The sequence below is a fragment of the Stomoxys calcitrans genome, chromosome 4 (assembly GCF_963082655.1).
Source record: "Stomoxys calcitrans chromosome 4, idStoCalc2.1, whole genome shotgun sequence".
Taxonomy (NCBI): Eukaryota; Metazoa; Arthropoda; class Insecta; order Diptera; family Muscidae; genus Stomoxys; species Stomoxys calcitrans.
In genome coordinates this window covers 28327302-28341839 of record NC_081555.1, presented here as the reverse complement: position 1 = coordinate 28341839, position 14538 = coordinate 28327302, and the positions used below count along the sequence as shown (strand labels likewise).

Below are 14538 nucleotides of genomic sequence, written 5' to 3'. Positions count from 1 at the left end.
CTAGGGTTCTTCCCGTCTATTCATGCATTTCCGGTATTAGTGATTCACATTCGACTTTAGGAATTCGATCCGAAACTTCTTCAATTCGGAGGCATTCTATGGTAAAATCGATTATACGACAGTTGTGCGATCTGCTTATACCTTCAATTTATTTCCCCATTGTATTAAGTCTCATACTTTACGAGTCTGGTATTCAAAATAGTCACTAACGCCCTATGCCGACATGGTTCTCATGGCACCACTTATGTTAAGCCAAAATCTCCCTGTTACCTGTTGTAATATTTAACTGTGTCCAATATGGAGATAGTTCCATCTAAAAAACATGGGTGCTCGTATTAAACTATTGTCGTTTTCCTAGAGAATAAGCAGATGTTTGTTTTCTAAGGGTTGGCATTGAGATCAAACCATTCCCTAGACTCTGTCGCACATTTGGATCCACTCCTTTAGAAGAGGACCCATAGTGGGCGAGGGTCCTAAGTGAACTACATACAGTGGTGGGGCTAGAGTACCGCCCTGCAATACCCTTTTTAGCATCTCTATGCCTTTAGACTCACATCTTATCCATTTACTCCCTATGCTTATCCAGTCTTTGAGAGCCTGATCCTTCTAGTACTGTATCGTGGACGAGGGTTCACAGATGACTGTTTAAAGTAATCAACAACAGCAGCGGTAATAGAAGACCACCTGCGACGTGCCTTGCAATACTCTTTCTCTCATCTTTGTGCCATTAGACTCATATCTAAACGATATACTCCTTCGGCTTATCCAATCTCTGAGAGCCTGTTCTATCTTTTGGTGGAAAAAGTATATATAAGCCAATTTTATTGACATCGGATAGAAAACACAATGCTGCGCCTTCGAGAAATCAGATATCAGTAATCATTTTGGAAAATTAATCAATGTAGGAACTATATCGGAAAGAAGACCTATTCGTACTTCCCAAGCACAGATGTGGAAAACAAAACTAAACATGTTTTAAAAGTTACCAATGTGAAACTCTTACAGAAGATGAAACAGACATAAACTCCCCAAAGAGATATCTCCCGGCGGTATGCTACTTGGCTATAAAATGTTGAAAGTCCCTTACCTAAAACTTGAATCGTACTGCACTCTTTTTTCCTTAAAGAAACGTTCGTCGGCAAATTTGCAAAGCATGATACGAAATATTTTTCTACAAGTATTAGAAGATTTTTATCGATTTTTACTTTTAGCAAAAAAAAATATTTGTTTATTATTAAAGCTTTTTATTTTTTCTTTGTAAATATGATTTAGTTTAATCCCACTGAGAAAAAAAGGATTGTATAGTGCACTAAATACTAACTATTTCTGCCTGTCTTTTACTTTGTGCATTGTTACATCTATATCACTGCCCTTTCCCTGAGTATTTGAATAAAATATTTTTGAAAAAATTATTATATAAATTTAACAAAATAATAATCTTATAATGGTACAGCTTTAAATAAACAAAAAAAAAAGAAAAATATGGGAATATATTAAACGTAAAAAGCTAAAAGAAGAAGAATAGCAAAAAAGTGAAATTTATATTTATTTTTTAATTTTTTTTTGCAATATCTTATTTTATTCTTTTTTTTTTTCTAAGAAGAAATATTTTTTTCTTTTTTTATTTATTATTTAAAAATATTGGAATTTTTTATATTTCTAGAAGAAATATTTTTACCTTAATTTTTTGCCCACCACCATAGGTTTTTCCATTTGTAACACCTCGAGATATTGATCTGCGACCCCATAAAGTATATATCTTCTTAATCCTCTAGACATTCAAAGTCGATCTAACCATGTCCATTCGTCCGTCTGTGGAAATCACGATAGCGGTCGAACGGACAGAGACTTCTTATTGATGTAGGTCGTTGGGGATTGTAAATGACCCATTTACATCAATCGGTTCAGATTTGGATAGCCCTCATATAAACCGATCTCCAGTTTTGAACGGTTGGCTGAAATTTCGCACAAGGACTTCTGTTCTGAATTCCAACATATGTGCCGATTATGATCCAATATCGGCCTCAATTTTTATCCCATTTGGATGAAATTTGGCTCAAGGACTTCTGTTCCTACTTCCAACATCCGTGTTGAGTATAATCCGAGTCGGTCTATTAACTAATTTAGCCTCCGTTAAACAGATTCCCATTTTGACTTCTTAAGCCCCTGAAGCCTCAATTTGCATTTGATTTGATTTAGTACAAAGTATATCCAGTATCCGTGCCAAGTATGATCCAATCACGATAGCGGTCGAACGAACATAGACTTCTTATTGATGCAGGTCATTGGGGATTGTAAATGGGTCATATAGGTTCAGATTTGGATATAACCCTCTTATAAACCGATCTCCAGTTTTGATCGGTTGGCTGAAATTTAGCACAAGGGCTTGTATTCTGACTTCTAATATACGTGCCGAGTGTGATCCGATATCGGACCCAATTTTTATCCCATTTGGCCCAAGGACTTCTGTTGCTACTTCCAACATACGCGCCGATTATGATCCGAGTCGGTCTATTAACTAATTTAGCCCCCGTTAAACAGACTCCCTTTTTGACTTCTTGAGCCCCTGAAGTCTCAATTTGCATTTGATTTGATTTAGTACAAAGTATAACTAACAGTATCCGTGCCAAATATGATCCTATCACGATAGCGGTCGAACGAACATATATTTCTTATTGATGCAGGTCATTGGGGATTGTAAATGGGTCATATAGGTTCGGATTTGGATATAACCCTCTTATAAACCGATCTCCAGTTTTGATCGGTTGGCTGAAATTAAGCACAAGGACTTCTATTCTGACTTCCAACATACGTGCCGAGTGAGATTCGATATCGGACTCAATTTTTATCCCATTTGGTTGAAATTTGGCTCAAGGCCTTCTATTGCTACTTCCAACATCCGCGCCGAGAATGATCCGAGTCGGTCTATTAACTAAATTTAAACAGATCCGCTTTTTGACTTCTTGAGCCTCAATTTTCATTCGATTTGGCTGAAATTTCGTACAAAGTATAACTGCCAGTATATGTGCCAAATATGATCCTAATCCGTTTATATACTGATATAGGCCCTTAAATGCCAATACCCCTGTATGACGCCTTGAGACCATAGAAACCCCGATTTGTTAGTTACAATTTTATATTTTTCGCTTTAAATATTTGTACATGTATTATAATTCCTCACAAATTAAGCCACAATTAACTCAAGAACTTAGTACTGGGCTCTGGCCGTGTCCCGTTAAAAAAACGCTCAGCCATCTACAGTGATTGGCAACGCTTCGTATAATTTCTCACGTTTATATCAAGGTCGATTTACAGAGGTAGAATGACTCCAAACAGCTGATTATGAATCTTTCAATTAATTTTTTTTTTTTATTTTTGTCAGATATTATTTTTTTTTAATTTTCCAGATAAAAGTGCTTAAAAACCAAAAATAAATTCTGTCCGAGTTATTTACAAAAATCCCCAAATGATTTCCAAATCGAAGGGGTTTTCCAATTTCTTAGTAAAACATTGCCTTTGAAAGAATTTTGCAAATCGAACCGAAAATGAAGATTTGGCTGGCCAAAGAATTTTTCGAAATGACCAATTTTAGGGCCCTTGCCAAATGACCATTTCAAATTTCAAAGAGTTATGTCTATCCCTTCTCAAATGGCATATTTTTTATTAATTTTTTTCGGTTCTTTCCCTCTGTGCATCACCTGTGTCAACAAAAGCATGCCTTAAGTAATGGCAAGTCCACTGAAACGCTGATATTGTCGCCATGATTCGACTCCGGGCGTTCAGAGTCATAGGCGGACTTGCTAACTTCTGCGCTACGGTGGCCATCGGGAAAAAAAACCACCGCCGAAAAATTTTCTGATGATTTCGCGGGGATTCAAACCACAGAAGGCCATGTGGACGCCAATGCATATGACTTGATTACCGTTAATGAATTCTACCAATCCCAAGGCAGCCGGTTGTATGTACCGGATTTACCCGGTAGAGGCCTCCATCGCAAAGAGCTGCCTCCTCAGTAGATAACACACTGCTCCAACAACAACCATCCAATGAAAAAGCATCCACCGCCCAGAGATATCAGGATGGATCTACATGATCTAGAGCGAGAGGTTCCGCGCTACAAGAAAGAATCTCTAGATCAGTTGGCGTTGCAGGGAGTCTAGATAGCATTCACACCGATCGATCTTTGAGATTGCCCCAAGTAGTTTAAATGCGTTCCAGCTTATGCAGCCACCTCATCTCTTACAGAGCTAGGATAGATGCTAGTATGTTGGCTGTGTATCTCAATTGTAACATGGGACCAGAGATCTGCAGCGTTGCATCACATGTGCGGTGAATCGTAAAAAAGCTTGTCTTTTTGACGCAACGCAACCATTTAACTCTCCAATCAACGCAAACACAAATTATCTTACGGTGGTGCTAATGTGAATATACCGCTTAGAACGAGTAACGCCAGAGTTTTAACTAACACCGCAAATACGTATGCTTATGGGTATCTTTTATATGCGGTGGTATGATGATTGCTTGCCAAAACCATCGCAAACACCGCAATTGTTTCTATCTTATAAAAGTTTGAAGAAAATTATGATAATAACTAGTAATCAGAGTAAAATAAATTAGCTTTCTCATCGTTGCAAAAGCAACACCGCAATTTTTATTCGAGTTGATGCAGTGTTTCCCTTATCGTCTTACATTCACCCATAACACCGCAATGGGCAAAGACGATGTTAAAAGCGGTGGTACGCGAAGCATGAACATTAATATATGAGTATTCATATGATCGCCACTCATATGAGTGTGCTGAGCGTAAAACCGCATCACTTGCAGTGGCAATAGATACTAACAACGCATTTTTATGAGTATACCACAAAACAGAAAAATACCACAGTTTACACAAATCCTACTTGACTTAAGACCAGACTCTGGACGCACACCAAATTAGTCGCAGAGTTCCTAGATCTGCATATATAACAAAAACCAGCAGACGAAAAGTGAATCACAACACACTGCTACAACATCAACGTGGCTATCTCGGTTCGACCCGACAAGGGATAGCTGTGAGCATCACACAGACTGAAACATTGAGGTCCGATCTGTGTGGTGTTCATTCCGGTCACGAGAAGCTTAGCTGCAAGCTACCGGCCGCGTCCACAGGTTGAGGATAGTGTAATGGTCCATACGGAGTAGCTGCAATGGTAGTCGCTGACAATCAGCGGTATTGAGCGGAGTCTCAGTGAGAGGCCGGACGGCACCGGCTCTTGCACAAATACTGAGTGCCTATGATGCTCGTTATGATAAGGCGAGTTATTGGCGCCTTTAAATTAACAATGGCCACCTTCTTCACGCGGCGATCGGTCCGATCGACAGATCGGTTTATATGGGAGCTATATCAGGTTATTGACCGATTAAGACGTATTTGGAACGGTAAATGGAAGTCACAACAAAAGACTCCTTCAGCTAAAATGGACAATAATTGCGGTTTTTAGGGGCTCAAGAAAATCAAATCGGTAGGTCGGTTTATATGGGAGTTATATCAGGTTATAGACCGATTAAGACGTATTTGGAACGGTAAATGGAAGTCACAACAAAAGACTCCGTGCAAAATTTCAGGTTAAATGAACAATAATTGCGGTTTTCTGGGGCTCAAGAAAATCAAATCGGGAGATCGGTTTATATGGGAGCTATATCTGGTTCTTGACCGATTTGGACCGTACTTGGCACAGTTCTTGGAAGTCATAAAATAACGCAATATGAAAAATTTCGGCTAAATTGGAATTAGAATGAAAATTGTGGCTTCCAGTGGCTCTAGATGTCAAATCGGGAGATCGGTTTATATGAATTATGATAGGAATCGGACTGTAAATTGATATAGCTCGAATAGCATAACAGTTCTTATTCATTATTCTTTGTTTGCCTAAAAAGAGATGCCGAGCAAAGAACTCAACAAATGCAATCCATGATGGAGGGTATATAAGATTCGGCCCGGCCGAACTCAGCACGCTCTCACTTGTTTTTATTATTTCTATTTCCGTTTAATTTTGTATTTTATTTTTATTTTTTTTTTTTTATTTTATTTTCTGTTTTTTATTTTTTTAATTTAAAATTACAAAATAATGCCTTAAAGAGTTTAGTTTAATTATTATCTTATATTCCCACGTTTTTCTTTACAAGTATCTATTAATGGGTGATATATGTTTAGTGTGTTGTACTTTGTCTTGGATATCACTATAAAAAAAGAAAAATATGCTTAAAATAGTTTTTATATTTTTTCCTATTCAACAGCTGCGTAAACAGAGTCGCTTTAATGCCCGCAAAAAATTCCAATTTGCTATATTGGTAATCCGAGCAGTAATACGCATACGAAGATTGAGGTACACTGCAGAACCATTGCATGTTGAAGAGGCTATACGTGATCCTTACAGAGTTAAAGTTTTGCGTAAAGTAAGTTTTTATAAAAAAAAAGGAATTATTTATAAAAATTTGTTTGTAATTTTGTTTTTACTCTTTTTTTCTTTATCATAGGTTATTGATGGCTGTGCCTTCAGAGTTTATGGTCATTGGGTTAAGAAGGGTGAAGGTCAAAACCGTGCCGCCCTCTTTGAAAACACACCACGCACTGAGTTACATGCGCTGTATATTAATAACTTGAGTCGATAGTTTACTGTTTTGTTTAATTTTTTATTGATCTTATTTAACATCCTCACCTCAACTCACCTCCCCCAATCTCCTTTTATTGTTTTATGTTTACAATACTTGTTTTGTCTGCACAATAGAAATGATCCGAAGTCATTTCTTTGGTTTTTTTTTATAATTTATAAGTGAAAATGAAGTTTCCTTTTTTATCCAAAAAGTTGCAAAATTTTTAGTTTTTTAAAGCTTCACCGTGTTGAAGCATTGAGAAAACCTAACTATTAGTGTGTACGAGAGAATATACAAAACCCATTGATCAAAATATTCTAGTTTTGTTAAGCGACAATTTTTTTTTCTAATTTTACTATATTTAAAAAACAAAAGAAAAACTATTAATTAGTTTTATATCAGTTGTAATTTATTTGCTAACTTAGTAATATCTAGTTTTAATAATTCCTACATTGTTTTGTTTCTTTTTCTTCAATGATAATGTCAGTAGTTGAAGCTTTTGAGAATATTGAGCCATAAAAACAAAAAAATAATTATAATTTTAAGTCTATAGGAGTTGTTTGTTAAAGTCGACCATATCATAAGAAACAAAGAAATTAATTATACTATAATGAAACACCCACAAAATCGTAATAAAAATGTCTATTTATTAATTCACAAATAAAGATTTATGTTTTTACCACTAGAAAAGATATTTGATGTCATTTTGATATTTACAACAAATCGAAGCAAGCAAATGTAAAGGTAAGGGGTATAGATATACTTAAAGGGATAAGGAATAACAAGTAAAATCGTGCTAAGTTTGGCCGGGACGAAACTTAGATTGGACAGCATTTGACAAATTCTTTGGCCGGTATCTCTTTATAGGCAAACTAAGGATAATGGAGAAAAATTACCATGCTATTGCAGACATATCAGGTTATGGACCGATTCGGAACACACCATGGACCGATTCGGACCATAAATGTTGGAGACCATAGTAGAAGTCATTGTGCAAAATTTCAACCAAATAGGATAATAATTGCGCACTCCAGAGGCTCAAGAAGTCAAGACCCGAGATCGGTTTATATAGCAGCTATATTAAGTTATAAACCGATTTGGACCTAACTTAGCACAGTTGTTGGAAGTCATAATGAAACAGCTCATACAAAATTTCAGCCAAATAGGATAATAATTGCGCACTCCAGAGGCTCAAGAAGTCAAGATCCAAGATCGATTTATATGACAGCTATATTAAGTTATGAACCGATTTGGACTTAATTTAGAACATTTGTTGGAAATCATAACAAAACACATCATACAAAATTTCAATCAAATAGGATAATAATTGCGCACTCCAGAGGCTCAAGAAGTCAAGACCCGAGATCAATTTATATGGCAGCTATATTAAGTTATGAGCCGATTTGGACCAAGCATAATACAGTTGTTGGAAGTCATAATAAAACCCCTCATACAAATTTTCAACCAAATATGATAATAATTGCGCACTCCAGAGGCTCAAGAAGTCAAGACCCGAGATCGATTTATATGGCAACTATATTAAGCTATGAACCGATTTGAACCAAACTTAACACAGTTGTTGGAAGCCATAATAAAACACCTCATCTAAAATTTCAGCCAAATAGGATAATAATTGTGCACTCCAGAGGCTCAAAAACTCAAGATCCCAGATCTATTTATATGCCAGCTATATTAAATTATGGAGCGATTTGGACCAAACTTAGCACATTTGTTGGAAGTCATAATAAAACATCTCATACACAATTTCAGCCAAATAGGATAATAATTGCGCACTCCAGAGGCTCAAAAACTCAAGATCCCAGATCTATTTATATGCCAGCTATATTAAGTTATGGAGCGATTTGGACCAAACTTAGCACATTTGTTGGAAGTCATAATAAAACATCTCATACACAATTTCAGCCAAATAGGATAATAATTGCGCACTCCAGAGGCCTAAAAATTCAAGATCCGAGATCGATTTATATGACAGCTATATTAAGTTATGAACCGATTAGGACCTAACTTAACACAGTTGTTGGAAGTCATAACAAAACACCTCATACAAAATTTCAGCCAAATAGGATAATAATTGTGCACCCCAGTAGCCCAAGAAGTCAAGATCCGAGATCGATTTACATGGCAGTTATATTAAGTTATGAACAGATTTGGACCTAACTTAGCACATATGTTGGAAGTCATAATAAAACAGCTCATACAAAATTTCAATCAAATCGGATAAGAAATGCGAAGTCTAGATGCTCAAGAAGTCAAGATTCAAGACCGGGTTATATGGCAGCTATATCAAAACATGGACCTATATGGCCCATTTATAATCCCAACAAACGTACACTAATAGGAGGTATTTGTGCAAAATAACAAACGCCTAGCTTTATTCCTTTGAAAGTTTTGCGAGTTCGAATCCTGGCGGAAACAATTTTTTAGCGGTAGCTGTCCCCTTCTTATGCTGGCGACATTTGTGAGGTACTTTGCTATGTAAAAATTTCTCTCCAAAGAGGTGTCGCTCTGCCGCACACCGTTTGGACTCGTCTATAAAAAGGAGGCCCCTCATCGTAGAGCATAGACTTGAATCAGATAGCCTTAGGTGATATGTGAGACGCTGCCTCTGTTCCTTAATGGAATATTCATAGGAAAATTTGCATTTGCATGGGGTCTTAGACGAATATTTCGAGGTGTTACATGGTAGAGGGTATAGAAACAAACTATAATCTACAAACTTAAATTAAAAAAAAAAACATCCTAATTTAATGAATAGCTTTAGCAGGAAGATCATGACTCATGATACATCTGCGTCTAACGCCTATAGGCATAATTGTCTCGATATGATGCGATCTCAATAGGATTTTGATTTCTTATCCTCGTTAATTTTTCGAATGACATACGACCCCGACAATAATTCGCCATGCAACGTTTTTGGCCTGGCTGGAGGGACATTTTTTACGTCCTCAAACGATGTATTCAAATAGGTTAGCGATGATTATATCGAAAGTCTTCGAAAGATCAAAAACATGTCGAGATCTCGCTGAAATTTCGACTAATAAGTGCTGTGACGGCTTGCAAAGCAGTCATAATGCTGTGCAATTTACGAAAACATTGAATTCACACATAGAGATGCCCTAGAACACGAAGGAGAGTCTTTCGTAGCATACATGGTAGCCGAGCAGAAGAACAAACATCACAATTTACCAGACCCACTCGACTCAGACCCAGATCCCTCCGGACGCATCCCATCTTAATCGCTGAGTTCCTGGATCTTGACATTCAACAAAATCAAGCAGACGAAAGATAGGACAAAACAAACTGCTACAACAACAACAACCGTGGAGGAAGGTTCGAATATGACCCGGAGCGCGTAGTGCCTCAAGCGTTGAGAAAAGGAAAGTCTGTCTGACGATTCTCCCATGACCAACACCTTTCCTGCTTTCAGTAGCAACATCACTCGCCCATTGCTCACCTACAGGAGCTTGACGAGGATCGCCAACTCCACATGAAAATGTGGCTACAACAACAACAACGTCTATCTCAACGAGCTTGCCTCATATTTCGCTGCAAGAGATCTGAAGATATCTGACACCAAATCTACAGCCGCTTTGTTTGGTGTCAAATAAGACAGCTCTTACAAATTCTCCTTACATGTCACAGCAATTGTGATAAAATCAAAAGTACAATAGAAACAATCTCCTCAATCACGCGCCGGCAGCACTTGGGATGCTGAGAAAGAAACCTTGTTGACCCCATACAAAGCAATTGGCCGGTCTGCGGTAAGTTATGCAACGCCAGTGTTGTCTCGACTGCTCTGTGACCACAGTGGAATAATATTCAGATCTGTAAAAATGACGCCCTTCGAACTGCGACGGGCTGTCTCCTCAGTTCTCACGTGGAACACCTCCATCAGGAGATAAAGATCTTACCCATGTGAAGACATAACTACATGCTGTCTAAGCAATACCTTATGGGCTGTTATCTAACACCGTACAAATCATAATCTTGTGGTTAGGTACCCAGCGCCCAGAAACCTTAGGGTAGATCTACGTGAGCTAGAGCTTGAGGTTCAGCGCTGCAAGAGAGAAACTCTAGATCTAGCGGCATATCAAGCGGTAGACCCGCTGCAGACACGGTAGAAGATGCGGGGAATAGCTACCGGGTGAATGTGGTCCTTGGAGAACGCCCGCCTCCATTGCACCTAAAGAAATTGACCTCCCCCGGCGAACCAGAGTAGTTATGGCTCAATTACGATTCGCCAGATGCAGCCGCCTAAATTCCTACAGAGCAAGAATTTATGCCAACGTACAGTATGTATGGTCCGATTGTGACCAGGGACCATACGACTCACGTCACCTGTTTAACTGCCCAGTCAGACCCACTCGTCTCAGACCCAAATCGCTGTGGACGCATCCCATCTTAGTCGCAGAGTTCCTGGGTCTTGACACTCAGCAGAATCAAGCAGATAAAAATGAACACAACACAGCTACAACAACAACAACATCAATCTGGCTTATCGCGTTCAGAGGTTGCGGATAGTGAAATGCTTCATACAGAGCTACTGTAATTGCAGTCCGATTCGAGTTCCTGAGGTCAACCCACATTTAAACACCAAATTTCTGCGAAATCGGAAGTGCGCCCTATAAAGTGTAGTTTTGCCGATGATGAGACGTTGGAGCATTTCCTATGTCATTGCTCGGCTTTCACGTCCAACAGACTCCGGTACTTAGGACAGAATACCAGACATGAACTAAGTGGTGTAGTATGGAAAACAATTACGAATTTTGTAAGTAGCACGGAATTCTTGGCTTAGATTTCTCTTTTCGAGGTTACTTTTTAGTATTTAGAGCGCACAACAAACCGATTAGTGTATGCCCATAGTGGCATGGGACAGATTAATATTCGCACTTTCTTTTCAGCCTAAAGTAACCTAATGCTTCTAGGGCGTCAATCAAATAATGTTGGAAATGGTTTTGTACAATACTAAGACTTACCTGGTACGATTCATAGACTTAGCTAGTACTTGCAAATTTTCCCATGAACATACCATTAAAGAACAGGGGCAAACTGACACTTATTTGGTTTAAATTCATAATTGCACTGTTCATACCACATTTCAGGTTAATTGGGGATTATATTGACTTTTATTTAATTTATTTTATCTACTAAACTTTCAAACGAAATAACTTTGTGCTTACTGGGCTGCCTAGCAAAAAAAAGACTATTCACAATAAACCGAATAAATCAGCTGACCATGAATGTAAACAAATAAGGTTTACACGATGCTCTGCAATAAGAAATAAGAGCATAAACTAGCGACTTATAAATTTGTACAATAATTATTTTTTGTTAACAAATCTAATAGAACTTAACAAATTCGCACGTAATACTATAAAAAAAGAATTTCAAAATGTGTATGATGTGACTCCTGTAAATCTATTGATAAGTAATTCAGACTTTCTTCAATAAAACGGCTACCACATGTCGCTGCAACATAGCGCTTAGAGACTCCCAATGAAATCCCACATGTAAATAAAGCGTTTGTTTGTTATTGGTTTGCATGTTCAGGAAGTTGTCGTGGAAATAGTTATCGTGTTTCCTTTACCGTTACCTATAGTGGACAATGAGCATTAACTGGATAAAAATAACTGATAGGTATGAACTCTAAATGCATTATATAACCTAAAGGACTTCTTACAAATTTTGTTTTCGTTTCCCAGAGCTCGAGAGGGTATAAAAATTATAAATGCCTTGCCTTACAATACATTTAGTACCGTGCTTCAATATGTACATCGCCAAATGATTACTACTGGAGGTGGTGCAGATTCCAAGGGCGAGAATGTTTCATCCAGTGCCGAGAATGAAAATGCTTTGGAAGAATTGGAACGCCTAGTCGGTGTGCCCCGTCCTGATTTTTTGTTGTTGATCAAAACTTTCTCCTATATATTGAGGCGCACCAGCACATACATTATAAAACCTTCGTTGCTTCAAACAGAGCTAAGGGATAAGTTACAATTACAAGATGAAGCAAAAATCGATGCCATTGTGCGACTGTGGGTACGTCAAACTACCCCCATTATGAATAATTTGGCAAGGGATTGCTATGAATCGAATGAAATAGCAGATGTGGCCTGGAAATTGAATGTGGAAATATCATCGCATTGCCAGCAAAGGGAAAAGACAGCATTAGCTGTATTGCAGTTGAAAACTGGTGCTGGCGAGGACATAAATATGGAAATGAATCACGAAGAGTTGTTGCAATTGTATCAACAATTTGAGTGCATACAAAACGAACTAGATGCCATGAATGCACAGCCGAAAATTGAAACTACAAAGCCAGCACAAATGTAAACGTTTAGTATAAATGAATGATGTTTTCCTCATGACTACAGTATTATTTAAGAAAACATGATAACTGGAAATGCTTATATGTTGTTAAATTTTGGATATTTATAAAAAAAAAGTATAAAAAATATATGTTTGTGATGTTCACTGGAGTCCCAAAACTAATTTTTGACTTCTGTTGTCCCCCCCGAACGCCGGGCGTTTATTAATCAAAGGAAGGGGGTTCAAATGCTTCAGGGAATGCTTCAATCGTGTTGCTGTGAAGCATGATTCCCAGCATCAGAGAACTAATTCTAGAAATCACTAGGTAGTCAAGGAATGACTACCACAATTTATCCAAAATTAACCAAAGTTACGAAATTTTTAAAGTCTCAAAAATGATGACAGATTACAAATCTCTTGTTTTCGGACCAAACATGGCGAATCTAAATTGCAATGAGTGGAAGTTCGTCAACGCAAAAAAACCTTGTGTTTTTAGGCTTAAAATGGGCTTTTCAAGAATCTGAAAAATGCCAAAGGTATTGAATATGGATGGTGGCGCAACTATAGTTGCGTTGCCAGGAGATAAAACCATGAAATAAAAAGTAGTAAAAATTTGGAAATTGTTCCCAGTTTCATTCAATATCGGTGTTTTGTGCTCTCAGTTACTAAGTAAATTGTAAAATCATGAAATTTAATACAGAAATTGAAATCTCTATATTAAATATGGCCATTAACAAATCAACTGAAGTTGGGTTGCAATCCATAAACGACCAATAAATGCTTTTGGCTTCAAACGACGCATTTTCTGCGCATACAACGCGCGTGGGTCAACCACTAACTAAATTTCGAAACATCTTAAATTTTAATGATTTCGAAATTGGTCAAAATATTTTCTTGATTTTGCCGAAAAACTTCGGCCAATAAGAATCCTGAACTGAGAGCATATCAGTGTATATTTCAGATTTTCGAAAATACCATTTTTTTTTGTCAAAAACGTGAGGTTTTTCAGTGCAGATGAATTTCAAAACGTCGATTCATCAGCTTTTAAGAATCACCACAAGTACTAATTTTAAATGCATCTTCATTGATATGTGAGAACAACATTTGTGAGGTACTATGGCATGTAAAACTTCTCTCCAAAGAGATGTCGCACTGCGGCACGCCGTTCGGACTCGGCTATAAAAAGTAGGCCCCTTATCATTGAGTTTAAACTTGAATCGGACTGAACTCATTGATGTGTGAGAAGTTTGCCCCTGTTCCTAAGTGGAATGTTCATGGGAAAAATGTGCAATGATAAGAACACAGAATATTATCCCGGCACGGGATAGCTGTCAGGACCACACTGGCCAAACAATGAGGTCCGTTCTGGGTGATGTTCATTGCTAGCACGAGAACCTTAGCTGAGAGCTACCGGCCGCGTCCACAGGTTGAGGATAGTGCAATGCTCCATACGGAGTAGCTGCAACGGCAGACGCGGACAATCAGCGGTATCGAGCGGAGAGTGTCAGTGAGAGGTCGAGCGGTACCGGCTCTTTCACAAATACTGAGTGCCTATGGTGCTCCTGTTCCTTA

At 37.9% G+C, this 14538-nt stretch overlaps 2 protein-coding genes and 1 long non-coding RNA gene across 5 annotated transcripts in view; 2 read left to right on the top strand and 1 right to left on the bottom strand.

The window, feature by feature from the left end:
* Nucleotides 1-7326, top strand: part of LOC106082103 (phosphorylase b kinase gamma catalytic chain, skeletal muscle/heart isoform) — a 56912-nt gene extending 49586 nt beyond the window's left edge. For all 3 annotated transcript variants that reach the window (XM_013244430.2, XM_013244432.2, XM_013244431.2), the window contains 2 exons: nucleotides 6280-6438; nucleotides 6520-7326. In XM_013244430.2, the coding sequence (XP_013099884.1) occupies nucleotides 6280-6438; nucleotides 6520-6654 (294 nt within the window). In that variant the 3' untranslated portion in view covers nucleotides 6655-7326. The remainder of the gene's footprint in view (nucleotides 1-6279; nucleotides 6439-6519) is intronic.
* Nucleotides 1-11852, bottom strand: part of LOC106082104 (uncharacterized) — a 43462-nt gene extending 31610 nt beyond the window's left edge. Inside the window, exon 1 of the long non-coding RNA XR_001220451.2 lies at nucleotides 11634-11852. This is a non-coding gene — a long non-coding RNA (uncharacterized LOC106082104). The remainder of the gene's footprint in view (nucleotides 1-11633) is intronic.
* Nucleotides 11853-12176: 324 nt separating this feature from the next.
* Nucleotides 12177-13149, top strand: LOC106082098 (uncharacterized). The gene is made up of 2 exons (XM_013244425.2): nucleotides 12177-12294; nucleotides 12360-13149. The coding sequence occupies exons 1-2, from the start codon at nucleotides 12263-12265 to the stop codon at nucleotides 12988-12990; spliced, it is 663 nt and encodes a 220-aa protein (XP_013099879.2). The 5' UTR covers nucleotides 12177-12262; the 3' UTR covers nucleotides 12991-13149.
* Nucleotides 13150-14538: the final 1389 nt, after the last annotated feature.

What these genes read in the sequence shown, in the direction of transcription:
- LOC106082098 (XM_013244425.2), top strand. Translation starts at nt 12,263, where the DNA reads ATGAGCATTAACTGGATAAAAATAACTGATAG. An exon ending in TGGATAAAAATAACTGATAG is followed by an intron (nt 12,295 to 12,359) that starts GTATGAACTCTA and finishes TTCGTTTCCCAG; the next exon opens with AGCTCGAGAGGGTATAAAAA.